This window comes from Lonchura striata, chromosome 6, assembly GCF_046129695.1.
Source record: "Lonchura striata isolate bLonStr1 chromosome 6, bLonStr1.mat, whole genome shotgun sequence".
NCBI classification, from domain to species: domain Eukaryota; kingdom Metazoa; phylum Chordata; class Aves; order Passeriformes; family Estrildidae; genus Lonchura; species Lonchura striata.
Genome location: NC_134608.1, coordinates 4331629 through 4358002, shown reverse-complemented (window position 1 = coordinate 4358002; position 26374 = coordinate 4331629). Strand labels below are relative to the sequence as shown.

Below are 26374 nucleotides of genomic sequence, written 5' to 3'. Positions count from 1 at the left end.
GCCGTGGCCGCCCGGCGCGGCGCCATTTCCGGCGGGCGGAGGCGGCGCCGCGGCCGCCGCTGCTGCTGCCGGGGCGGGGGGACACAATGGGCGGCAGCGGCGGGGCGGCGGCGGCCACGGGGCGCTGAGGGGCCGCCGCCCTCCTTCCCTCTCTTTCCCTTTCCCTCCCTCCCTCCCTGCGGCCATGGCCACCACGGCCGAGCTCTTCGAGGTGGGTGCGGGCCCCGCGGGCGGGGGGCCGGCTCGCCGAGGGGACGCGGCGGGCTGTCGGCGGGGCAGGGCGGGCGGTGCGCGGGGCTGGGGAGCCGCGGTGCCGCCCCGCGGGGCGCGGTGCCCTCCCGGCCCCGCTGCAGCGCCTCGCTGCCGCACGGCCACGCCGGGCCCGGCCCCGCGCTGCCTTGCCCGGCCCCGGCGCGGTGGGAACGGCGGGGATGGAGCGGAATAAAGGAATAAAGAGTTTGCCCTCCCTTTACTCGAGGCGAGGAAGGGGAATAGCTCGGCCAAGGCCACGCAGGAGCAGGACGGGAATAGCAGGAGTCTGTCAGATTCTTCCCGTGGGATTGCGGAATGCCCTAAGTTGGAAGGGATGCACGAGGATCGTCTCCCTCCTGAAGGGAGCCTGCCAAAGGGATGGAGGGGGAATTCTTACAGAAATGTGTAGTGACAGGACAGGGGGAATGGCTTCAAGCTGAAAGGCTGGATATTAGAATACTACCACTCTCGACTGTGAGGGTGTTGAGGCCCTGGCACAGAGAAGCTGTGGCTGCCCTGTCCCTGGCAGTGCTCAGGGCCAGGTTGGATGGGGTTTGGATAGTGGAAGGTGTCCCTGCCCATGGCAGGGGGTTGGAACAAGATGATCTTTGAGGTCTCTTCCAACCCAAACCCTTCTGTGATTCTGTGGCTTCAGCTTCTGGCCTGGACCATGAACTCTTGTGATGTGGCCTGTGTTAAACAGAAAGTGTGGTGTCCCCACTTCCTCTTCACCCCTGTGTCATGGTGTCATCCCCAGGTGTCCTGTATTTGCTCTCCAAGTCACTCAAGAACTGTTTGTTTTTCTGGTGGGTTATTATTGGGACTCACATTGCCCAGCCTTCAGGAAAGGGTCTTCCATTTTCTCTGGAAGAACCCATCTCTGGGGTTCATGTAAATGCACTGTGTGCATTTGAGTTTGTGAATCATTGTGATGGCACACGAGTGTTATGACTCACATCTTTTGGTTTGCATAGCTTTAAAAAATAGCAGGACTAAAATACTGTGTTCCTGTGGCTGGATGCCAGGTTTTGTACCCTCCCTACACCACTCTAGGAGCCCCTTGATTTCTCAACATGATGACAGTGCCATTCTATTCTTTGTGGGGTGTTGAGTGTGAGGTGATTTGAATATGGAAAGAAAACTGTGTTTTGGCTGATTTGGGTCGTGCAACAGCTTTTTCCATTTTGCAATAGCAATAAAGATAAAATTGCAAATTAGGTGAGACTTTTGCCTGGAGATTGGGGCTAGAAATTATGCCTTTCCAACATGGAATCCAGTATTTCTGTCTCTCCCACTTTCAGTTCACTTTCACTCCAAAGGCAAGAGAGTTTTTGTTGATGTCCGCTAATTTAATGTTGCCTACTTGGTTAGTTTGAAATTTTTGCCTTATATAAAAACATAAAAATCTGCTTGTTATGGGAGTAGCCCTTAGCTGTCTGCTGAGGATGGAATTTGATTACCATATTTTCATGAGTGTGTGTTTTAAGTATATTTCAGTACAGATATGGGAACTTGTGCAGCAGGATCTGTGTTGAAAATGGGCATAACATGGACTGAATTCTCCCTCACATAACTTAAAGCATAATTTAACAGTGGATGCTTCTAAACTGGTTTTTAAACTGGCTGTGTCCAGTGTAGCTTCATTTGTAAACACCAGATCAAACCAGGTTATGACCCACTTCAGGCATATCTCTTATTAAATCAGGAGTATTGGCTGAATGGATGGGATCACATTAATTCCTCTGGAGCCAGAGGGAAGTTCAAAGCTGGAGAAATTGACTGTTGGGGCTCATCTGATAACAGGCAAAGGACTTGCAAATGACATTTGTAATAGCTGATTTTCAGCAATTTCTGCAGACCAGGATAGGGGACTTAAAATAGGAGTTAGGCTGTCAGCTATGAGGAACCCTGTTATCAAGATAGCATTTAAAAAAGCAAACGTGTATGGAAGATACAAACTAAAGTAAGAAGTTTTGGATCTGCAGTGGAACCTGGAAAATCATGTCTTAGAAAGATACTGTTGAACTTCATTTATTCTATATAAATCGAGTAGATTATTTCTAGCACACCCTCTGTAGAAAATTGAAAAGGGAAGCTCATTTTATTTCTCTGTTGATCCTGCACATAATAGCCACTGCAGTTAATATTTCTTAAATAATATAAAACACTATTTATATGATTTAAAAACTGAAGGACAGGTCTCCTGTGTAAGTATTCTTGAAAAATCAGGTATTTTCCAGGAAAGGAGGTACAGGTTTGTGTACACATGAACTCAAGGAATATTTAGAGGTATATAGAGGCATGATGGGGTGGAGAAAGATTGGCATTATAATATTGTTTTGGGTTCTGAGGCATCTACATCAGATTTCCTTAGGGGAAGAGGCTTGCAGAAAAACTTTATGAGTGTTGTTTTACAAAAATGAAAAAATATTTAAAGCCATTATATGTGTGTTGGTGAATTATCTTTTAGTATGAACATCTGGGAAAGGGAGAAATGTAGAAAATGTTATCTGCACACACAGAGTGTTAGTAAACCCTTTATTCAGGGTTCTTCCATACTTGGCTTTAGCATCCTTGTAACCAGAGTGGTACCTCAGCTAAATTACAGGATCTTCAGAGGAAAAATTGGGGATTTTCATATAAAGGAGAAGTCCTGCAAAGAGCCCTGAGGTAATTGGGAAGCTGGAAGCCTCCCCTGAATGGAATGTTACTGCACTGAATGACTCATTTCACCTGTAATTAAATTACAAAAGTGTTCCAAACTTTTAGATCTCAAGATGGCATAAGGAGGGAATTTACACTTGGCATGAAACGTGGCATTGTGGCTTTTGATGAAGAGGATTCTTGTAAAGGAAATTTCACGTTGTGTATCAGGAAGGACTTGGTTAAAGAGATGAGTGACTTGTAGGGAAATTGTTTTTATGTGGTATCAGCCAGTTATTTTTAAAGTGTAGCCAAGGAGGCTGAGCACAAAGTAGTTACTTGAGTCAGTCTGCATGAGGAGTTACTGAGTGATAACATTTCTGCCATGTCTATCAGGATTCAGCGTGTGACAAAGTATATTTAAAAAGCTTTTATCTTCCTGGTTAGTGGCTGGGCCTGACTAGATAGGGCATAATTTGTTTCTGAGGAACCAGACCTTGAACAGGCAATATTTGCTTTTCAACTCTTGGTTTTACTTTCAAGACTAACTCTGTAACACTATTTTTCCCCTCCTTATTCCTTGTGACAAAGATTCAGAGATATTGATACAGTAACCAATGTAATACCTGTTTAGATCTCTTTATTTTTTACTATTTTCATTTTTTTCAACCAGTTTTATCAAAATCAGTGGTGGCATATTCAATTGTTTCATCAAATACTCCTATTCACCAGAGCCACTCCCAACTATGTTTTGGGTTGTTTCACACTTCTAGAACTGTTGTTTCTTATGATTCAAAAGCTTTCTATAAAATCCTAGTGGTTGTGGGGATATTTTCCTTCCTGGTCTTACCAGTGCTGATGTTACCACCTAATCACTACTGCTGAAGTGATAAATACTATTTTTATTAATGATAGAAATTGGACTCTGTTTAGAATAATTTGGTATTAACTATGTGATAAAATGTTTGAGCTGGTGTGATTATTAGGCCAGCTAAAATAGGATGTCTTGAGTTTTTAAATGAGGCCTCTGCCTTCAGAAAATGTTGCTGGGTGGAGAAATAATCTTAATTCTTTACCCTTGAGTGGTATTTTTATGGAAGAACCAGCAAATATTATGGAAGAAACTTGTGTAACCTTGAGTTCTAGTATCACTCATACCCTGTTTTTTCTGCATGTGGAAATCAAATTCATCCTCTGTTTTTATGCCTCTTTTCCTCATTTTTATCTGCTCCGTTTCTGCAGATAAATGCAGAAACAAAATGCAGTGGGGTTGCATTCAGTGCCATCTCATGCTGGGTTTTTTGGGCTGGGATTTTTGGTCAGTTCTGTGTGTGGTGCCGTGGTGTGACAGAGAGTTGAACAACTGTAAAAGCCCCTTATTTTGCCACGTAATTTTTGTAGGCAGATGAATTCTCTGATGTGTTTTGCTGTGCAGCTGATGGCTGGCTAGGGTGGTGTAACCTCTCAAATCAGCTGCAGAGCTCAGGCACTTTGGAATGAAAAGCCACAAACTCAGCTGCAAATAATGTCATTTAGAGCCAGCTCTTCACAGACCTGCAGCACATTCTTTGCAAACTCTCTGATAATATCTAAACCTGATGTTCCAACTCATCATATTAAAAGCAGTGTTCTCAGCAATAAATATGTAAGCCCAAAAGGTGATGGAGTAATTGCCAACACTGTACTTTTGATTATAGTAAAGCTTCTAAACACTTTCAAAATGAGGTGTGAGCACCTGCTGAAGGAACAGCCTGCTGTGACACATTGTAAAGGTTTTTTCCTCTGTGGCCAGGAGCCTTTTGTGGCAGATGAATACATTGAACGCCTGGCATGGAGAACACCTGGGGGAGGTTCCAGAGGTGGAGAAGCTTTCGATCCCAAAAGGTAAAAAATCATCAAATTGCACAATGGTCAAAGTGGATGTATCTCTAATTGTACTGTTTTATTCCATAGATTTATTCCACACAAGCCTGTGTGCAGTGGTGCTGTGTGTCCAAGGGGGTTTCCATGTGGGAGAATTGCTAACATTTGTGACCATGAGTCAATTATTCAGAACTAATTTTTCAGTAAAGAGTACGGAAAGTCACTTTGTGATTGAGACCTTTTGAATGAAGGAAAATTGATATTGTTTGTGCTTGTCAGACAGTTGCTAGATTCAAGTATAATATGAGGCTTCACTGCTATGATAGTTAATGAGTTAATTTAATGAGTTTCTTACTTTAGTTTCCTGACCTGCCTTGTTTTAAGACACAGTAGTTTGCAAATAAAAGGCACAAAAAGGTAGAACAGCAAGAGAGGCAGCTCTGGGGACAAGATCTTGTGATAAAATAACCTGACTTACTAAAATGTCAGCAAATGAACCTGACACAGTCAAAGGACATTTATTCTGGAACACTCTGGCTCTTTGGAGGTGTCTGAGAAGAGAAAGGATGTTTTTGAATTTCTAGCAAGTTGCTGAACTCTTGACATTCAGTCTGAGGCCTGTATCCTATGCAGAGCTTTATGTGTGACTGAAGCAGGAAGAAGCCTGGAAATACACAGCATTATTCCCTGGAGCTCTTTCCCTGTGCTTCTGCCCAGTATATACATTAGGGTAGTTCATGATTTGCTCAAATTCCTACTTAATTTTACAGATTTTCTGTATTTCTTCTGGTTTGCTTGTGTGAACTTCTGGAAGGCACTTCCATATTTTTCAGGACAAGCAAGCAAAACCTGCAACTGTAAATACTTTTCTTGTGGCATCTTCTAGTATTGGGCAGGGAGCCAAAATTAATCTTAAAAAAGAAACAGATATTTTTGTACCTATTTTTTTCTTTTCTATTTTGGAAGATGCTGCTTTTGTTTGCTAGAAAGGGCATTGGAGTCTTTATTTCTCATCTGTAAACCTGACCAGCAGCTGCTTCTTCTGCTTCTTTCCTTTCTCAATATATTGAGCACTGCTGCTGAATAAGTGCAGAGTTGACACAAGACCTGTTTAAAACACAAACCCCAGCCTGAATCAGTTTGTTAAAATTAATAGAGACTGCCTGAATGTCTCTAGGCTTTTGTTTGAAAGAATGCTTTGTTGTTTAAATTTGATATTCCATATACTTCTGTAAACTTAGATGTGTTCCTTGTGGTTTTCTGTGAAACCTGCTGCAGTGTCCTTGCTCTTGGGCTTCTGGCAAGCAGGGAGTGAAGGAGAGGAGTCACCAGCTTCTGCCTCAGTCCAGTTTTCTTTAAGAAAAAGAAAAGCTCTCAAGTAACTGACTGGGCTAAAAGCCTCTTCTGACATTAAACCTGGACAGCAAAGTTCTGAAATGTTTCAGATGTTTTCCATTTTTAGCATGAGTTTTATGGCTGTGGAGGATCTGGGAGTAATCCTTTCCTTGACCAGTGACTGGGATATTTAGAAAATAAGAGCTGAAAATATGACTGAAATGGGACAGAATGAACAAAACCAGGAATGAGGAAGAGAGATGTTGAGAACAGAATGAAAAGGACAGAGGGAATTCAAGAATGCATTCAGATGTACTGTGATTGGGAGGAGTAAAATGTGAGTCTGAAAGAAAAGTTATGATGGGAAAGGGCAGAAAAACCCTCTAAAATGGGTATAGGAAGAAGTGAAGTCAGAACAACATGAAATTATGGCTGTCTCAGTTACCTATTAATAATTACTCATTGTAATGCTGATTTCTAACTTTACAGTAACATGTAGAATAGAGAATATTTTTCTGTTGTATCCCTTACAATGTAATGGCCTAAGCTTTCTTTTTCCATATTAGACTTATTTAGGGAAGATGGGGAAGAAGGGAATTCTGTATCTGTGGCAGAGCCATGTTCTCAAGTGATTGATATTTTGGTGTTCTTCTCTTCTTTGGCCTTCCATGCTCAGAGTTTTTGTGTTGTCATAGAGTGGTACACAACCAGGGTGATGTAGTTTTAGAACAAAATTTTAGAAACAGAGTTTTTCTAAAATATTGAATGTTATATATAATAATAGTATTATTTTCTAAAATATTTAAATAACATTTAAATTTATTTATTTAAATCTAAAATATAGAAACATGTCTAAGTTGAACATGGTTTGATCAGCCTTGTATGCAAGTTACTTTTTTTTTGAGGTGTTTTAAACTCCTCAGAAGACCGTCTCTTTCAAACTAAAGTCTGTTTTCCTGTATTTTATTCTAAATCAGATTATTGGAAGAATTTGTAAATCATATCCAAGAATTACAGGTAATGGATGAAAGGATTCAGAGGAAGGTGGAGAAACTAGAACAACAGTGCCAGAAGGAAGCAAAGGAATTTGCCAAGAAAGTACAAGAGCTGCAGAAAAGCAACCAGGTAAATCCAAAGGGTAGAGTCAGTGGGAACCCGTGCAAGTTTTCAAAGCATCCTGTGCCCCTTTAACTTTTCTCGGTACAGGGTGTTGCTGTTTGAGATAAGAATAAAGAGGGTTTGATGATAATTCCTCCTGTCAAAGGAGGCTTATCTGCATGTTCCATTAAGAAAAAAAAAAAAAAGTGGGGAGTCTTCACAATAATTTAAAGGAAGACTAAACTTTGAGTTGTGTGTGATTAATTAATTAGAACTTCTGAGATGCAGCACCTGAATTCACTGGGCTTCTGCCTGAAGGAAATCTTGTGTTTCCTGAAGTATGTGAAATGGAAATCATGAGTTTAATGTCTGTGTTCTCCAGGTTGCCTTCCAACATTTCCAAGAACTGGATGAGCACATCAGCTATGTAGCAACTAAGGTCTGTCACCTTGGCGACCAGCTGGAGGGGGTAAACACGCCACGGCAACGGGCTGTGGAGGCTCAGAAGCTGATGAAATACTTTAATGAGTTTCTGGATGGAGAGCTGAAGTCTGATGTTTTTACAAACTCTGAAAAGGTAAGAGCTGTCAGCGGGATGAAAGCAGTTCAAAGCAATAAGGGGGACAGCCCTAATTACAAGCTGCTACCATGACTTACCATGGTCAGACTTCAAACCACTCAGTGACTGACTTGTTAAAGTTTCATTGTTCTGAAATGTAAATTAACAACACTGGGCTGCAGATTGCTGATAAAGCATTTGTATTCAGTGATGCTTAATGTGGCAATGTTGGCATTTTTCATTTTATGAAATTATCGGAGATTTGGGAAACGCTGGGAGGGCAACTTTGGAGTGCAATACAATATCTGCCTCTTTCCTTTGAACCCCTTGCCTCAGATCCATCCTGTAAAGCAGAACGTTTCTGAATGCAACTTCTTTGTGCAACTTTGCTCTGTTGGGTCAGTCCACTGGCCTTGGATACCTTTTTGTCACAGCATGCCTTTGGGCTTTGTATAGTCCTGTGGTTATGTCTCCACCCTTGGAATTTAGAGGAACCAGGCAGGAAAACTTCAAAGAAATGTTCAAGCATTTTGTTTTTCTTGTGCTTCAAGAGTACGTTTATGAAGCAAATACAATCTGAGTGGTGTGACAAACAGAAATAAACTGCAGGAAAATAATCCAGCTCTAAGCAAAAGGACACATTGGATTTTCCAATGCAGTTTAAGTAAAGTTGTTGGTTTGGGTTTGTTGGTTTGGGTTTTTTTTATGTGATGTATCCTGAAGAATTTTCCTTCTCTCCTTAAATTCTGTGCAGTGGTATGGTTGTAGTCAGGAAAAAAATTATAATATGTGGAAACAGCAAACACTTGATTTGTACATTCAGCAAAAAGATGTGCTTGAAATGCATCTCATGGAAGACCTGAGAACAGGTTAATAGTCACCCCTCCCACTGAGCCGGAGGTGTCTCTCAGGGAAATGAAAAGCTAATCATTTTATATAGTTGTATTCCCAAGGAGTCACTTGCACAGTGCCTTTTGATTCATAGTCTGTGGATATGTGGTAATTACTAGTTGATAGCTTGCCCTAATTCAAGAGAGAGCAGAGAAAAACTTCCCTGATTTCCAAGGGAAACAGGTTTCAGCATAAGGAAAGTTCTTCTATGGAATGCCTTTCCCAGAGCTGCATAAATTTTTTCTTTTCTTTTTTTTTCCTTAGGAGTAATAAAACATTCATTTTACAAATATTTAGTGGCAGCATGGTGAATAACAAAACATAAGTTAGAGAATGATGTGTTGTCTGCTCAAGAGGCTCAAAGAATTCAACTTCTACTTTAATTTGTAAATTAAAGTTTCATGATTCATCCTGTTGGAGAACCAGAAAAATTTGGTAGATAAATAGGGTGAGTCTGGGAAATTTGTAAACAAATGAATCTCTGTACACCCCAAAGAATAATAAGATACTCATCAAATCTGGAGGAAGACAAATGTAAAGGCCTTGAGTGTTGTGCCAGTCTGCAGCAGGAGGGTGTGGGCACACAAGCAAGAATTTCTGGATACAAGTTATCTTACTGAGGCTAATTTCAGCCAGGCGGATTCTTGAACTTTTTGCCTCCTGGTTTCAACAATAAGTTGAAGTGTTTGTAAAAGAGCCTGCCCAGACAGGAGCTGTTACATCTTAATGCATCTTTGTACTAAAAATACTTCTAAAGTATGAGATGGTAACAAATATTCTTAAGTGTGAACCCTTAGTGCTTTGCCAGTGTCTTCTGATCTTCAAACTGATGGGGGGTTTAGATAATGTTTTAGAGGATGTTATGATTTTTTTGTGCTCTGCCAGCCCTCAAAAGTGTGGACTTTTCTTTGAGACATTGAGGGGACACTGGGAAAGGAGAGGCACCAAAAAGAATATAGTACAGTTATGCTCTAATTGATACTTTTCTCAGTAGTGTCTGTTCTTAACATCTGTTGGATTCCTTTCTTTCTCTACTCTCTATTTGTTGCTTCCCACTTTCTCCCAGCCATACTGAGCAATTTCTGACTTACCTCTGTGAAAGTTTTCCTTGCTGGTTTGTCCCTTTCTGTGCATTGTGTCTTCACCCTCTGAATCCTTATAATCCTTGTGCTGCTAGCTAACCAAGCTTTCTCCTGCACTGAACATTCTTGAAGTGAGCAAATCACTCCAACACAATTAAACTATCAAAATGATCAGCAGCTCATTTGGTTTATCATGCAATAACCTTGTCCTGCTTAATAGGTTTACTGTTATTCTCATGTCCATTTATCTGTTTATGTTCTGTACTTAATTTCATTATGCCTTTTCACTTGTGCATGTTTTGTGTTAAAATTCTCCCTTGCCATTATTTCTCCATTATTTTTCAGTTGTTTTTTCCCAGATACATTATAGCCCTTAAGTTGTATTTTACAAAATCAATATTTATTTTGGTTTTAATGGTTTACAGAAGCCTGATTCAATTAAAAATTAAAGATGTCCGGGTTCAAGCAGAAACTGTGGAGAATTGATTTGTCATGGCTTCTCTTGTGCATAGAAAAAGTCCTGAGTTCAATAAAATCTAAGTTAGTTAACAGCTATTGTGTGAAGAGGAAACAAAGAAAATGATGTGTTTGTGGGAGTTCTTGGTTGTATTTTGGGTTTGTTTTTTTTTTTTTTTTGTTTTGATTTTGTAGCTTTGGTGAATAACTGCTAATATATAGACAATTGTATAGACCCCAGTTGTTAGGTATTAATGTTGCTGCAAGCTAATAGAAATAACTGCTCTTTCATTGGATTTATTTGAGGAGTGTAGCAGCTTCTGCCTTAAGAGGCTATTGTAAGCTGACAGTTCAAAACATAAGCTGCTCTTAATAGTCAGAATGGATACACTTTGAGTGCCCCTATTTTTGCTGAACAACCAGCTTGGTGTGATGCCTGTGCTCTCTATTCTTACCTGTGTGTCTGCTTCTATTCTTGAAAAGTTTTAATCCAGCCTGCTCTAAGTGGTGGCAGAATAGGATTTCATTACTTCCTTCCCTCTCACTTCAGTTCCCTGGATCATCACTAATTGGAAGAACAAGATAAACTGCAAATTCTGCATGTTCTCTATTGTGACAGCTTACAAAGCTTTTAGTCATCAAATAATTCATGTTGCAAAAGAGCTCTGAGACCCTCAAGCCCAGCCTTTCCTCCAGCACTGCCACGGCCATCGCTAAGCCATGTCCCCAAGTGCCACATCCACATGGCTTTGAAATCCCTCCAGGGATGGGCACTCGACCACTGCCTTGGGCAGCTGTGCCAGTGACAACCCCTTCCATTAAGAATTTTTTCCTAAATCCTCCCATGGGAAAACTTAGAATCTAACCCTCCCATGGGACAACTTGAGGCTGTTTCCTCTTGTACTGTCCCTGTTCTCTGGGAGCAGAGCCAAATCCCCCTGGCTGCCCTCTCCTGTCAGGAAGTTTTGGAGAGTGAGAAGGTCCCTCCTGAGCCTTCTTTTCTCCAGGCTGAGCCCCCTTAGCTTCTCCTCATCAGATATGCTCCAGCTGTGTCAGGTTTGGCCCAGTCAACACTGCTTAAATCCACTCAAGTTCAGTTGCAAGCAGCTGCCTTCCCCACACTTTGAAATTTGTGGTTTCCATCATTTTATTCAACCTAAAGAAGCAGTCATTAAGCACCACTTAGATGCATGTCCTGTGCTGATTGATGGTGGAAGAATAATTGATAAAAGGTTCTGCTGCCCAGAGCAGAGGACAGATTTGCATGCTGTGTTAACCTATTTATTAACTTTTGTATTCATGCACCTGTTCTTATTTTTTAGCTTTGTAATTACCTGATTTCCATCTTGATTTTTACTTTGGACCTCAGAGTTTATAATTTCTAATACATCTTACATTTCTCCTTTGGGAGCGTGCTCTGCTTTGATCCCCTTTTTCCCCTTTCTTCCATCTCCATACCAAGCACAGTCATGGCTTTTTTTTTTGGTATGAGCTGTTTGTCCAGACAGCTCACACAGACATCCACAGACATTTCCAATGTAATGGAAAAGTCACATGTAATGTGACTTTTCATCATATTTTGACCTATATTACTTTATGTTAAAGAAAAATACCTTAAGCATCTTAAAAGTACATATGGGAACTTGGAGGGGTTGATCTCTTCCACGGGTATGTCAACTCAACCAGCTTTAGGGATAGGAACTTTGTGTATGAAAATTGGACAGTGCAGGGGGAGGAAGGAACAGCCCAAAATCAGAGCTTCTTTAACAACTCTGTCATGTTTTCTTCTCGCCAGATTAAAGAGGCAGCTGATATTATTCAGAAACTGCATTTGATTGCACAGGAACTGCCTTTTGACAGGTAAAAATCTATCTGAACATCTTTTTAAGAAAGTAAATCTTCACACAGCTATGATTTTTCTGATGCTTCCCTTGTCTCCCCTTTTGGTGCTGTGCTTCAGGATTCGTGGAGCTTTTGAGCTGGATTGTGTACTTATTTCTCTTTCCTCTATTCTCAAATTTGTGTTCACGCACTCATGTTGTAGGATCATCTTTACATACACATCCTAAACTGCTTAACAGACTTTTAATGGGATAATTTTGCTTTGCTGACTTAATGCTAGATTTGAATTAGATGCTTGTAGGTTTTTAGGGATATAAAGCGGGGGGGAACTTTTCTGTCGTCTTTGTGCTGCATGTTTTCATTTTTAAGCAGAGTGCCTGCTGTTCATGATCCAGGATGCCTGTGATTTCTCATGTGATGTGGATTTGAATTTAATCATGCTATTTTTTTTTTGTTGTTAACAGGTTTTCTGAAGTAAAATCAAAGATAGCAAGTAAGTTATCTATCCAGTTCAATCCATATTGCTGTATTTGAATTGTTAAAGATTATTAAAGAAATAAGCGATACTGTCAGTATTACAGTTTTTGCCTGAATTACGTAGCCTGATGGGTTTTTGTTGTTATCCCCTTTCCTCTCCAGGTAAGTACCACGATTTAGAGTGCCAGTTAATTCAAGAGTTTACCAGTGCTCAGCGCAGAGGAGAAATCTCCAGAATGAGAGAAGTAGCAGCAGTTTTGCTTCACTTTAAGGTAAAAGCTGAGGGGCTTAATTTAAATATGTGAATAAAACCGACCCACGGCACAGTAAGTGCCTGTTTTGATTGAATGTATTTGTGTGGGCACAAGCCTCACATCAGATAGTGTGTCACTTCTGGACTGAGGTGTTCAATCTGAAATCAAGTGCAAGGGAATAAGAGGCAGATGAGAGAGATTTGGGGCAGCATCAGTGGAGAACTTTCTAAAATAATCTCTTCTTGCATGGATGTGGCCTGACTTCTATGCTTGAGAAAGAATGCTGAAACTTGAGGTATAAATCCATGTAGAGTGGAGTTATGTTAGATATGTAACAAAAATGGGTTTGGAAAAGTCTGTGCTTTAAATTAATTCTGTTTGTTTTTTGTTTTTTGGTTTTTTTTTAATTAATTCTTTCACAAGCTTTGTATTTTCTAGATTTTGTTTTGTACTGAAAGCATGAACAGCCTGGTCTAACACTAAGTTGTTTTGCTCCTTCCACAGGGCTATTCCCACTGTGTTGATGTGTACATAAAACAGTGTCAAGAGGTAATGCAGTTTGTTTTACATAATTTCTTTATTCACATTGCATTATTGATTTATTTAGTCCTATAGGCTGTTGTAAATATATTCTAAAATGTGCTTCTCAATGCTAGGGTGCATTCCTGAGGAATGATGTCTTTGAAGATGCAGCCATTCTCTGCCAGAGAGTGAATAAGCAAGTTGGAGAAATCTTTAGCAATCCAGAGACCGTGCTAGCCAAACTCATTCAAAATATCTTTGAAGTTAAACTTCAGGTATTTCAAATTTTAACACATTGAAGTTCATTGAGGAGACTCTTAATAAAAAAATATTTTATCTAGTGATAGGAATTAATTTGCAGTATTTATAATCTTTGTATAAGGGTATAGGATCAACTCATTGCTCTGTAACAATTAGGACAGATAATCAAGCCCATATAAAATAAATCTCCTTGTGCTCTGAATACAGAGCAAATACTCAAACTCAATATGTAAAATTATTAGGGAATTGCTGTGTTCGTTGGGTAATTCATGAGATATCATACTCAAGTTTGATTCCTTCTCTATGCCCCCTACCAAGAATATGTCAGGAAAAGAACTTCCATATTTCATATCTTCGATTTGCTCATTCTTGGATTTGGTGTGATATGTGAGGTTAGCATTGAATAAGTGGAAATAATTTATGTTGTGAATACTGTCTTGCATCTAATGCAATATTTATGAAAATCTAGAATAATTGAAAATACTAAGTTTTTCATCCTGCAAATACACCCACTTAAGTTCTTAAAGTCAACAGCATGACTTTCCTTGCAAAAAGCAGTTTCCCTGGGGATGTCGTTCTCATAATGTAGAGATGGAGCTTGTGTTTCAACCCCAATTTTGTGTGTCAGTTTTGAATTGGTTTTTTATGGTAAATTATATTTTTGTCCAAATATTCAGTGATAAGAAGGCTGTAGGCTTGTATCTGCTTTGTGTGTGTATTATGACAAGCGAATATGTAACCATCTCCTTTTCCTTGTCAACTGCAGAAAGGCTCTGAGGCCTCTGGTGCTTTTGATTCTTAAAGTGAGGGGATTTTGTGTTAGTTGGTCAGACATATTTTCAAAGCCATCTGTCTTTTGTCTTTGCTTCATACAGTAATATTTTGTATTATTAAATCACTTTCTTCTAGAAGTGTGTTTAACACCCTGTGTGGAAAATGCAGGAAGTGTAAATCAGAGATGTAAGGGAGAGATGAATTTCCTTTAAGTAAGATCTACACTTTGCAGGAAATTCCATATAATGTAGGAAGTAGTGACCTGTGGTTGTCAGTTGATCTTCTAACAGATGTATCAAATTTTGCAGAGTTATGTGAAGGACCAGCTGGAAGAACACAGGAAATCAGATGCAGAACAGTATCTTAAAAACCTCTATGATCTATATACAAGGTATTTATATATCAATGTTGAAATAATTGGATTGAAGCTATTGGAAAATAAACAGATTCATTGTCAAGAAAAAGAAGCCAAAAATGTAAACTTCTCATAAAAGCTGATTTTTTTTTTATGTCTATTAACCTTTACAATGATGGGTTTCCTGAGGCAAATTTAAAATGGCCATTATTGTTTTCAATGGGTATTATTGTGATCTTCAGGAGTAATTTTAAAACTGCAAAAGCCAGTCCTCCCCATCTCACTGGCAACTTGATTGCAGTGGTGCTGTGTGTAATTAAACATGAATTATGTGAAATTCTTTACTTAAATGTGAAACTGCTCCAAGTCTTAATCACCATCAGGGTTCTGTTGTGCTGTGTACTTTACAAACGTGTAATGCTGTAATTCATCCACATTCAACCTTTTCCTCCCCTTCCCTTCTTTGTTTCTTTTGCATAAAGAACCACTAATCTGTCAAGCAAATTGATGGAATTTAACTTGGGTACTGATAAGCAGACTTTCTTGTCTAAGCTTATCAAGGCCATTTTCATTTCCTACTTGGAGAATTACATTGAGGTGGAAATTGGCTATTTGAAAAGTAGGAGTGCTATGATTCTGCAGCGCTATTATGATTCCAAAAACCACCAGAAGAGGTCCATTGGCACTGGAGGGTAAGTTCCTTTTGGGAAGTTTGATAATTCTGAAGTGGAAGGGAGGTGGTGAGGGGAGAAAGGCTGTACTTGCCATGTCAGATGCACAGTGATAAACTGCCAAAGACCTACAGCTTTTTATAATTTGCTTTCACTTTATGTTCTGCTCAAAAGTGTGTTGCTCTCAGTACATGTGAAATGTACTCAGTGCATGGTATTTGTACATACTGGAAATGAAAAATACCAGTTAAACCTATGTTTCAACTTAGGATCCAGATCCACAAAAGGACTGAAGCAAAACTAAGGTACCTAAAGCATGTATATGTGTGTATCTAAAAGCATACATTTTTTTTCACCTGCCCAGGTCTTGTGGTCCCCTCCCAAGACCTAGGAAGGGGAAAAGACCATAGCAATGTCAGTGAGAAAGCTCTTAGTGAGCCCAGAAGATGCAATGGACTTAGAGAAAGGTAAAACAAGACTTCATTATCCTCAGGGTAGAAAAACTAATGAAGGAGTAGTGAGAAGTGGGATAGGAAATAATAAAACTTTTGTGAAGCAGAGGTGCTAAAACTACTGCACTTTTCAAAGAGCTGCTGAGTTCAGTGTGTCAGGAATGAGGAATGATATGGAAAAAGCAGCAATGAAGTAATTAAAAGCAAAGATGAAAATTTAATTTTCTTGGGGAAAATTAAATTTATTGTAGTGCGTAACTGTATGGGTTGTTTTATGCATGGAAATGTGTTGAAGCATGCTTGACTAAATAAAGAACTGCTGAGATAATGGATGAGGATGAGAGGCTTTGTGGGTGTGGATGAGATAGGAAGCTCTCATTAGTGTTTGGAAAGTGCAGTGTGACAGAGTGGATGGAGGCTGAACCTGTCCACAGAGCAGAAGTGCTGTAGGATTCCAGTGAAATCAATCCTCCTGCAAGGGGAATAGCTGCTCCCATGTGTGAACGTGCCATTCCAGAACACAGTTGACCATGGAATCAGAGGTGGTAGTTTTGCATTTACTGCCAATTTTTGTTTTTAAAGCTTGCAAGACTTGTCTTAATGCTTGCACATCCTAATCCGTGTCTTGGGTCCTGTTTTTTGAGTTAACAAGTAAAAGATCCTAAATTGTTGTTGAGTTTGAGTGCCAAAATTTCCACCTGGTGAAATCTTCTTGGGGTCTGTCTTTGTTCCAGTATTCAAGACCTCAAAGAGAGACTAAGGCAACGAACAAACTTACCCCTGGGGCCAAGCATTGACACACATGGGGAAACTTTCCTGTCACAAGAAGTGGTGGTTAACCTTTTGCAAGAAACCAAGCAAGCTTTTGAAAGATGTCACAGGGTAAGTTTGCTTCCCGTGACCTCCCTTAGTGGTATAATTTTGTGTGGGAGATTAAGTCTTGAGCTTAAGTTTCTGGTTGAGGTGTGATAGGAAAAGAAAGGACATTTCACATTGTCTCTTGTGTTTTTCATGGAAATGGAACCACAGTGGAGGCTGAGGGTTAGTTTTTCCATATGGATCTAGTTGTAATTTGTGAGGATTAATTCTGGCTCTTTTTGGAAGAAGTGGGATGGTTAAACCTACTGGCTGCATTGCTTTTCTTACTAAATTAGACCCAAAACCTGAGAAACCATTAGTGTGATTTTCTTTTCTTGCTTTAAAAATATGCTGAATAGTTCAACAGTTGTTTTCCTGCCTCAAGTGTAATTTCTTCTTACATTAGTGAATAGTCACCAATAAAATGCTTGGTAACCCTCTACAGTTCTTTAAATGCTTCAGTATAACATTAAAAAGGTATTTTACTTCTGATTAAATTGCTGGTTTTACTGCCATCAATCATACTTGTCTGGTACTGGTGTAAATGAAAACCATTGAAATTCAATTGCGGACTTAAAAGTGATTTTTTAAATTAGCTAAACTCACTGATTTCTAGGAAATTTTAATTCCTTTAACATTCTTGGTGAGCTTAGGGCAGAAAAAACTTCAGATATTTAGATGTTTTAATATTTTATAAACTGAGTGGGACCAAAGACAGAACAGAGTGCAGACACAGAACTGTTACCTGCCCACCCTTGGGGTCACCACCTCCCTCAGGGTGAGAATCAGTGACTGTAAGGCAAGCAGGTAGATCATTATTTTTCGCAATGTCATAGTTACTAGAAGAAGTTGTGAAATTCATGATATAAACTGTTTTTTTCCACATGTGCACAACCTTTTGTTTCTGTTGAGATCAGATTTAATATAAATTATTTTAGAAGAATTGTATTTGAGTGGAAACTCCAATGGATCTGGCATGTAAGGAGATTTCCAGAATTAGAGTTTTAGAATTTAGGGGTTTGTGGTCAAAGCAGCTCACTGTGCAAAAGATAAGATAGTCCCTGGCTAACTAATTGTGGTATTTATGTCACACAGCAGATGTGTGCAGGGTTCTGCCAGCTGTGACTGCTTTAGGAAAAATAACTTGGTAGTTTTGATGTAGCCATATATTGAAACATTTCAGTGTTTGGGGGTCTCTGCTGTTGGGTTTTTGAGTTTTTTGGGGGGAAATACAGCAGAAATATTTGTGAGTGTTGTGTAAATGACCTGCAGCTGCAGTAGTAATCTTTCTTCCTTGAAGCTTTATAAAAGTCTTCACCTAATTCCTTAGGAACCAAAGCTGTTTTTCCTAGGTACAAAAGCCCTGTCACATTTTTCTTTAGAAAAGGGATTTACTGACAGGTTGCTGTCCAAAATCCCATGTTGCTTACAGCTCATCAAAGTCCAGATGCTGAGTGTAAATGTGGGCATTGCTGCACTTAATAAAAGTGTTCATGCTCCACTGACTCCAGCTGAACTGTGCTAAATGTAGCCCAGGTTCAGCTGCATTATTTTTGCTCCAGTGCTAAAAGAAGACAAACTGGAGCTCCAGCTAACCCAGTGTCCTGCTTCTCACTGTGGCCAGTGCCAGGAGGGTGTTAAAAGAATAAAAATACAGGGTATGCATAGAGTAATCTCTTCTGTATGCATTTTCCCAGCATCCAGTGGCATGCAGGTTAGGCAGTTCCTGAGACTGCATCTGGAAACTGTTGTAAGGGCTATTAATTAATATCTCCTTTTATTATTACTCTTATAGTTATTATTAGAAACTGTTAATGCTTTTACTTATTGTAGCATCCTGTGGCAGGTTCAGTTTACTATAAATGCTGAAGAGTTTATTGATACTATAGGCTGTTCCTGAATAATTCTCTGTATGGATACTTTTCATTTTCAGTAAAATTCCAAATATTCTGGAATACTTGTTACATTTTAAGCTTATCCCCTATGCAATATCCAATAAACTTTCAAATCTATGTAGAACTGACCTTTAGGACATTTTTTTTTTCTTTTTCTTTAAAGCTCTCTGATCCCTCTGACTTACCCAAGAATGCTTTCAGAATTTTTTCTATGCTTGTAGAGTTCTTATGTACCGAACACATCGATTATGCATTAGAAACTGGCCTTGCTGGTGAGTACAGCATTTCCTGAGCATTTCATCTCCTTGGCCTTTCTGTGCAGATGATCTTTGCTTTGCCTTATTGATTGGCCTTGTTCAGGATGCGTTGGTTAAATTAAATCTGTTTTGTGTGTTTGGGGGTTGACATTTAATAGCTTCTAAAGTGTAACTTTCATTTGGGGAATTGATGCACAGATGGAAACGTGCTTCTGTCTTTAGAAACATTTTTATCACAGAAGCAGCTGGGACATCAGCATTCCCTACCTCTGTATTCTGTGTCATAACATGAGAATATTTTTGTATTAAATCTTAATGTTGATAGGAATTCTGTGCTTGTTTGTATATTTGTGTGCTTCGAGTGACAGGAAATAAGAAAACTGCTTGCTTAAAGAAGTTAAAATCTTGACAGTGAGAACCTGTCTGTCTCATAAGACAGCATCAAACACACATTCTGGAGGAGTTTTTAGATTGACTGCTCTGTTTTGCCATCAGAAATATTACCAGTTAGGTATTTCTGTGTTTATGCTTGTTACCAAATAGCTACGAGAAGAATTCTATATATGGCACCGTGGTAAATTTTTGAAACTCTAAGCCTGTGCTTTAAGCATTCATGGAAAAAATCTGCATATTTAAAAAGCTATCATGCTAATTATAAGAAATGCATATTGTTACAATTCTAATGAAACCTCCTTTGCTTCAGGCATTCCCTCTTCTGATTCAAAGAATGCAAATCTTTATTTCTTGGATGTTGTCCACCAGGCCAATACTATTTTCCATTTATTTGACAAGCAGTTCAATGATCATCTGATGCCATTGATCAGGTACCTTTCTTTTGATTAACATTTGCTCTGGTCTTTTTTTTTTTTTTGGTGAAGAAAGCGATTTTTTTTTCATTTCTCATCTCTATTAAGAAGAGTTTATGCTTGGGGTAGTTCAACTTGATATTGTGGGAGGAGGAAGAAGGGAACTTTAAACAAATTGGTTTCTTTGGAAACAAATGGGAGAGGGTGAGCTCCAGGAATACTGATAGGAAGGAAAGACATGTTGCTCCTTGGAGATTTTACTGCTGCATTCCAGGTGGGACTCAAGGGGGTTTGTGGCTGTGCCATTTTCCTGCTGGGGTGGGAAATCTTCACTAGATCCTGTTGGAAGAACCAAACCCATCAAACAAATTAGTTTTGATGTTTTAATACTGTCACACATCTTCTATACTGTTGCAGTTCTTCTCCTAAATTATCTGAATGCCTTCAGAAGAAAAAGGATATCATAGAACAAATGGAAGTGAAGCTGGATATGGGCATTGATAGGCAAGTAGAGATTAAAAGTTTCTCTTAATCTTTTAAACCACACCTTTGTGATATATGTTAATTGGCCTTTTAAGAATGAATTATTCCTCAACTCAAAATTGATTATTTTAATTTTTTTTTAACAGATAAAGATCCATTATTGTGCATAGGAAATTTAGATTTTGTGTGGTTAGAAGGTCATGTTTTCCATGGCAGATTTCTGACCCATAAAACGCTTCTGGAAGGATGTTAAAGGATTTTGCTTATGTTGAAAGAGTGCAATAATTCACTGTTACCTTATTGTCTCAAACCGGTGTTTTTCTACTTTGAAAGAGGGAGAAATGATGATTGAAATAGGTTAAGCACTTGCAGGATTTCCATTAGGAGCAAGGTTTGACAAAAATAGGTTAAATGATTTGCTGGGATCTGTGCAGTGCTATGGATTAGACCGAGTCGTGGAAGTCTGGAGACCTGGAATAATTTTGATTCTGACATTGACTTGCTTTGAGGTTGTGACTCATTTAATCTTTTTTCTATTTCTCAGAATAATAATGAGGGGATAGCTATAAAAATTGTAAATTAAAATCACAGCTGTTTTGCAGCAGAGGAAAATAATAAACGTAACGAGCTTAATATTAGGAAATGGAGCTGTTGTGTGATGTCCTACTTCTGATTTGGTGTATTATTTTCTGCAAGTGCAAGAAGAAGGTGGAAATAGGGGATGTAAGGTGGCAATTGAGATTTTTAGCTGCTCCTGCTGCAGATGACCTTAGAGGTTTAAACATGAAGTTGGAAGCACTTTAAGCACTGAGGCCATAAGCTTAGATCTAGACAGATACAGGTCAGTCATCAGTATTGCAATGGTTTGTATCTGTTTGTGTTAAATAATTAATCTCTTAAAGAATAAGAGAATAAGTTCTTGTCAGAAGACAGTACAATCAAAGATTTGGATGAGGAATTAAAAAAAAAATTGTGTTTCAGCACATAAAAAAGAGATTAGTTTTGAGATGAACATTACATGTAAAATGTTTTTGTGAGGCTGTTTCATGCTGCTTTGTGGTGCCACTGATGATGTTGAGAATTGATTGTCCTGCTTAAAGGAATAAGTTTAAATAATAAAGCAAATTTTTGAAACATTCATGGCTTCAGCTTTATCTAATCTGGAAAAGTCCAAGTGCAGCTTCTTGAAAACCTTTCACAGCAATTGTCTACCTCAGTAGAAGTGATTTATTAGCCAAACAGAATTAGTTCAACTGGTTTTCTCTCAGAATGTATTTCGTGTAAACAGCCTTCTGGGAGTATTTATTCCAAATGGAAATTGAGGAAAATGCAAGATACTATTTCTTTAAATTTCTGTTGGTATGTGGACTTGGAACAAAATAAATCTGAAATACAAGCCTGAGCTCTGCGCATAGGAATAAAAGGAGTTTTTTCCTTTCTCTGGATACATATATTCTTCTCCACCTCACCCCAGCTTGAATCCTTCAAGGTCTGGAATGTCCTTGACAGTTTTCTTTGGGAAGGTTGGGGGAATGAGGGGGGTGAAGGAGAAGGGAGGGGAAGAGAAGAGAGCCAGGGGGATGTTCCTGGCCAAGGTGGCTACTGGGAGGGGTTTGCAGCCTCTGTAGCCTGCTTTGCTGTTTGACCTTTGCTTTGGACTCGAAGGAAAGCAGAGCCTTGACCTTAGATAATGTTCTGAACAGATAAATCCTATAAAGGAGAAATAATTGATGCTGTAAAGCTCCATTAGATTTCTGGGAGCAAGAGAAATACCAAGCTCTGGCAGAGGAAGAAGTTTCTTCTACCCCCTCACCCTTCCTTCATTTTCCAAGTGTTTTCTGGGGCTTGCTTCTGGCTAATATGCAGTGTGATCTAATTCTGCTAAATTCTTTGGAATGCTTCCTTTGGATTCTCTCTGTGCTGAAGGATGCTATCCAATTTCTCTGAAGAGCTGGATTTGAATGGATTACCTCACAATTGATGTGTCCCCTTTAAAAGCAGCAGGCTGCATCTTCTGCTCCAAGACACTGAACTTGGAGAAAAGAGTTTTTAGAGGTTGTTTTTGGCTGATGCTCCTTTTTATAACTGCTTCAATAAAATCTTTTCTATAGAAAAATGTTAGATGCTGTTTTTTTTTTCCCTCATTGCTTTATGCTGCTTAGTTTTGTCCAGAATCGTGTCAGTATATATAAATATAAAAGTCAACAAAATGAAAAAGTTCCCTTCAAAACCCAATCTGTATTTGTAACTTTAAAGGACACTGAATTGTATGATTGGACAGATGAAGCACATCTTGGCTGCAGAGCAAAGGAAGACAGATTTCAAACCAGAAGATGAAAACAATGTTTTGATTCAATATACAAATGTAAGTAACCAAAGTCCCAGCTCATGAGTGTTTCCAGGTACAAGATGCTCCTTACCAAACTCCCATTAGACAACATGTATAAATACTTAATTTACTTCCATCTTGCACCAAGCACCTCCAAACTCTGTTGTGGACTACTTTCTCAAGCTGAAAAGGAACATGAGTAGTTATTATCTAGTGTCAGACACAAATCAGTGAGTGCTGGAGGAACTGGCTCATTCTTCCCCCTCCCAAGAGCCCCAAATTTGGAACAAGGCTTTTAGCTGATAATTAGCTGTAAGCTATCAGTTTCAGAAAATCAATTATCAGGTACTCTCCAGTTGCTGGGTGCTTTTTCCTCTCAGAATGGCAGGAACATGGCAAAGCATCACAGGTACAGCATGAACATTTTGCTGCACAGTGTTGTCTCTCCAGTGAGTGTGTCTGAATGCCAGCCTAGGGGCTGCTGGGATGGCTCACATTAGGGAAAGAGGCAGGGAGGAGGAGGGAACAAACTCAGTGGGAAGAAGTAAAGGCATTCCCTGAATGCCTGCAGCCAGGTGGGAATGGGAAAAGTGCAGCAGTAGGACAGAGGGTGTGGTACTCTGTGGGAAGGGTGAAAATCCCTGTATGGCTGTTAATTTGGATTTATGATTGTGTCTCACAAGAGGTTTTTAATCACACACCCCTTTGGTGAGTCACTAAATTAAAAATCCACATTGAAATGTTCTATTCTGAACTGATAGGAGCTATAACTTATTTGAATATTTTCTTGCATCCATCTTTCTACTTGCATTTTTGCATCTTTGTGTGGCAAATAGAAATGTGGAAAATTATTAATTGGAGAATAAACTTTTACAACACATCATTGAGATTAATCTGAGTTAGTAACTGATATTCAGCTTATGATGTGGAAGAAATTAAATTACCTAATTCTTACTTACTTCTTTTTATTTTTTAATCCAGGCTTGTGTTAAAGTGTGTGGGTATGTTAGGAAACAGGTGGAAAAGATCAGGAATTCCATGGATGGCAAGAATGTGGACACGGTTTTGATGGAGCTCGGGGTCCGTTTCCATCGCCTCATCTATGAACACCTACAGCAATATTCCTACAGCTGCATGGGAGGAATGCTGGCCATCTGTGATGTGGCTGAGTACAGGAAGTGTGCCAAAGACTTCAAGGTGAGCCTGTCCATGAGGAGGGACTGATGGTTGTAAATCCTCTCTCAGGAGGAAGAGTTTTGAAGATGTAGATGGATATTCTGTTCTAAGACTTCAAGCAACTCTAATTATTTCTGTTTTTTTTTTTTTCTTTGTTTCCTCTTGCCCACAGATTGCGCTGGTCTTACAGCTCTTTGATACCCTGCATGCACTTTGCAACCTTCTGGTTGTAGCCCCAGACAATTTGAAGCAGGTTTGCTCAGGAGAGCAACTTGCTAACCTGGACAAGAACATCCTTCACTCCTTTGTCCAGCTGCGTGTCGACTACAGGTCTGCTCGTCTGGCTCGCCACTTCAGCTGAGAGCATGGCAGGAAACCTTGCACCTTTGGGCAGCCTCAGTTAATTTAGAAAGCACAGGGAATTATTTTTTACCAACCAACCATGGGTGTAACTTTTGTGGGACAGTAAGTGTTCAGGATAAAGCAGCAGCCATATTTAAACCTGGCCATGTAGAAGGCGAGCAGGTAAAAATCTGGATGATGTTTCATGTTAGCTCAAGTTCTCCCAGTGAAAGAATTTCACAAATCTACTTGCTACTGAATTTTTTTTTTTAATTGGAAACATGTTGGTGTAGGAGAGCAAATGGTGCATTGAAAGTATTTTAGTCTTCAATATTGAATTATCAGATACCATTGGTTAGACTTGAACTACAGAGCATAGCGTAGGTAATGGATTACATAGAATAGACCAGTGTAAAAACATTCTTCATCAATTTTAATGACTTAGACTTCAGCACAGCTAATCATAATCAAATTATCTTTGATTGGTGTTTCTAAGTCATTTCTTTCATTTAAAACATTATCCTGCTCAATGTAATTTCTTGCTCTAATTAATTAGCTTGGAATTTCTTTGAGATGTAGGAGTAAAACACTATCCCAGTAAGACGTAATTTATTCATTGTGTAGGATTCTAAACAGAATTAAAGTGGTAAAAAGTTTTGGATTTTTTTTTTTATTTTTGGTTCTTTGGCTTTGGTTTTTTGGTGTTTTTTTTACCTAATAGTCAAGGGCCCACTGGAATGTACTGGCATTGTATGATCTGACATTATTGTTTCTGTTTGATACCAGCACACTGAATTTTATATATGCTCCTGAAGTAAATGCAGCTGCCTTGCCTAAGGCATCCTTATTACAAGTGAAGGTGCCCATTGTTGGGTTACTATAAAAGAACTTTTTTCCTGTCTTATTTTGTATGTAAATAAATTCAAATTCTAACGAAGTGAAAGGATAAAATGTAGCCCAGTTTTTGCTGTGTGGCAGGAATGGCTCCAGCAAAAACCTAGAGTGGCAAATTCTTGTGCTGAAGAGAATTGATCCTCAGTGCCTGAGCAATATAAAATGTTGAAGTGTGTGAAAGCTGCCCTTCCACTGATCAAACTGATGTTGGACAGAGGCTACTCTTTGTCTGTTGTGCTCCAGAGTTTATTCAGGAGCTCCTGACACGGACCCACAGTGTGCACACAGTGAACTGAAGCAGCAGTAGTGTTTGAAACCTCTGGGGTGGCTTTTCCACAAGCAGCTGGAAATTGTTGTAAATAGACCTTTTTTTTCAGAATGGGCTCTTGTGGAAACCAGGTTGGAACTGCAGTGGAGTAAATCCTTTCTAACATGTTCCTTCTACTGTGGGCTCAGCACATTATGGAAACTACATTGTCTCCCATCTCCAGAGCAGCATTTCTATCCACTTTATGGGTTGGTCAAAGAATTGTATTTTCCTCTTCTGTAATGATTTCCCAGGTGGGGTCAATATTGACAAGACTTGTTGGAACTTCTCTTGCTTAGCTGGGGTTCTCCTGCTTCGTTTTGGATTTAGGGGAGCATTCTGTCAGTAAAGAAGGGAATGGTTGCCAGCCTGACTCTCAGCATCCAGGGAGTCTGGCTGCTCTGCTGGGCTGCTCTGCTCTGTTCCTTGGCCATGGCAAAGCCACAGAGGGGTTTGGACACTGCAGGAGGCACCTGCTTGTGCTGCTGCCATTTTTGTTCCAAAAGCTCTGATGTGCATTCAGATGATACCTCTCTGTTACCTCTGCAACTGAAAGCCAACAATTTTAAGGCTGTGGTTTTATGAACCAATACAAAATCTTTCTATTAAAAAAAAAAAAAAAGTGTCAATTTGCTAACACTTCAGAACAGTGAACATCATCTTGAGATTGCAGATCACAAAAGTGCTTCAGAATTTGTTGTATGACTGTTTGATTTTTTTTAAGGTTGTATGAAATGTATTTACCATATTCCTTGCTTTATTAGCTGTGTTTTCCATGCATATGCTCAGTGCAATATTTCCATTATGCCTGTTAACAGGAGGCAGCAAAAAGTAGGTGAACACTTAGATGTGTAAACTCTTCCTCAATAAAAAGAATTCCTTCCAAATACTTCTTTCATTTCATTTCCATGTTCCTCAAAGATATTTATACTCAATTGTATAAGCCCTTCTATTTAAAAAAAAAAAAGAATAAAAGTAATTTTACTGACCAAATTTAGCACTGGTGTGAGCTTTCTCCTTCCTTTAAAAAACCTCCCCATGCACACACTGAAAGTTTGTATTTCTGGAGAAGGCTGCATTGTCAGTAAGTTTATTTTATAATACAAGTTGGGTTGGGATGGGGTGGGGGAACTATAATTTTCACACATTTGTAAGTTTAGAGCCCTTATAGCATATAATTTAGAAAAATATTTCCAGTGGCTTATGAATGCAATAAAATAGTATCTAAAATACAAATATG

At 39.2% G+C, this 26374-nt stretch overlaps 1 protein-coding gene across 2 annotated transcripts; it reads left to right on the top strand.

The window, feature by feature from the left end:
- Nucleotides 1-60: 60 nt before the first annotated feature.
- EXOC5 (exocyst complex component 5) lies at nucleotides 61-26127 on the top strand. Of its 2 annotated transcripts, XM_021534639.2 has the most exons (19): nucleotides 61-211; nucleotides 4688-4779; nucleotides 7071-7218; nucleotides 7574-7768; nucleotides 11975-12039; nucleotides 12486-12514; nucleotides 12661-12770; nucleotides 13257-13301; nucleotides 13409-13549; nucleotides 14618-14700; nucleotides 15147-15356; nucleotides 15605-15640; nucleotides 16522-16669; nucleotides 18704-18812; nucleotides 19501-19621; nucleotides 20021-20107; nucleotides 22343-22451; nucleotides 23397-23612; nucleotides 23764-26127. In XM_021534639.2, the coding sequence occupies exons 1-19, from the start codon at nucleotides 185-187 to the stop codon at nucleotides 23950-23952; spliced, it is 2160 nt and encodes a 719-aa protein (XP_021390314.1). In that variant the 5' UTR covers nucleotides 61-184; the 3' UTR covers nucleotides 23953-26127. The 2 variants fall into 2 exon arrangements, with proteins under 2 accessions (XP_021390314.1, XP_021390315.1); XM_021534640.3 differs by lacking the exon at nucleotides 15605-15640.
- Nucleotides 26128-26374: the final 247 nt, after the last annotated feature.

Coding starts and splice junctions, on each gene's coding strand:
- EXOC5 (XM_021534639.2), top strand. CDS start 185: ATGGCCACCACGGCCGAGCTCTTCGAG. Junction 12,040..12,485: donor CAGGAACTGCCTTTTGACAG/GTAAAAATCTAT, acceptor TGTTGTTAACAG/GTTTTCTGAAGTAAAATCAA. Junction 14,701..15,146: donor CTCTATGATCTATATACAAG/GTATTTATATAT, acceptor TTTTGCATAAAG/AACCACTAATCTGTCAAGCA.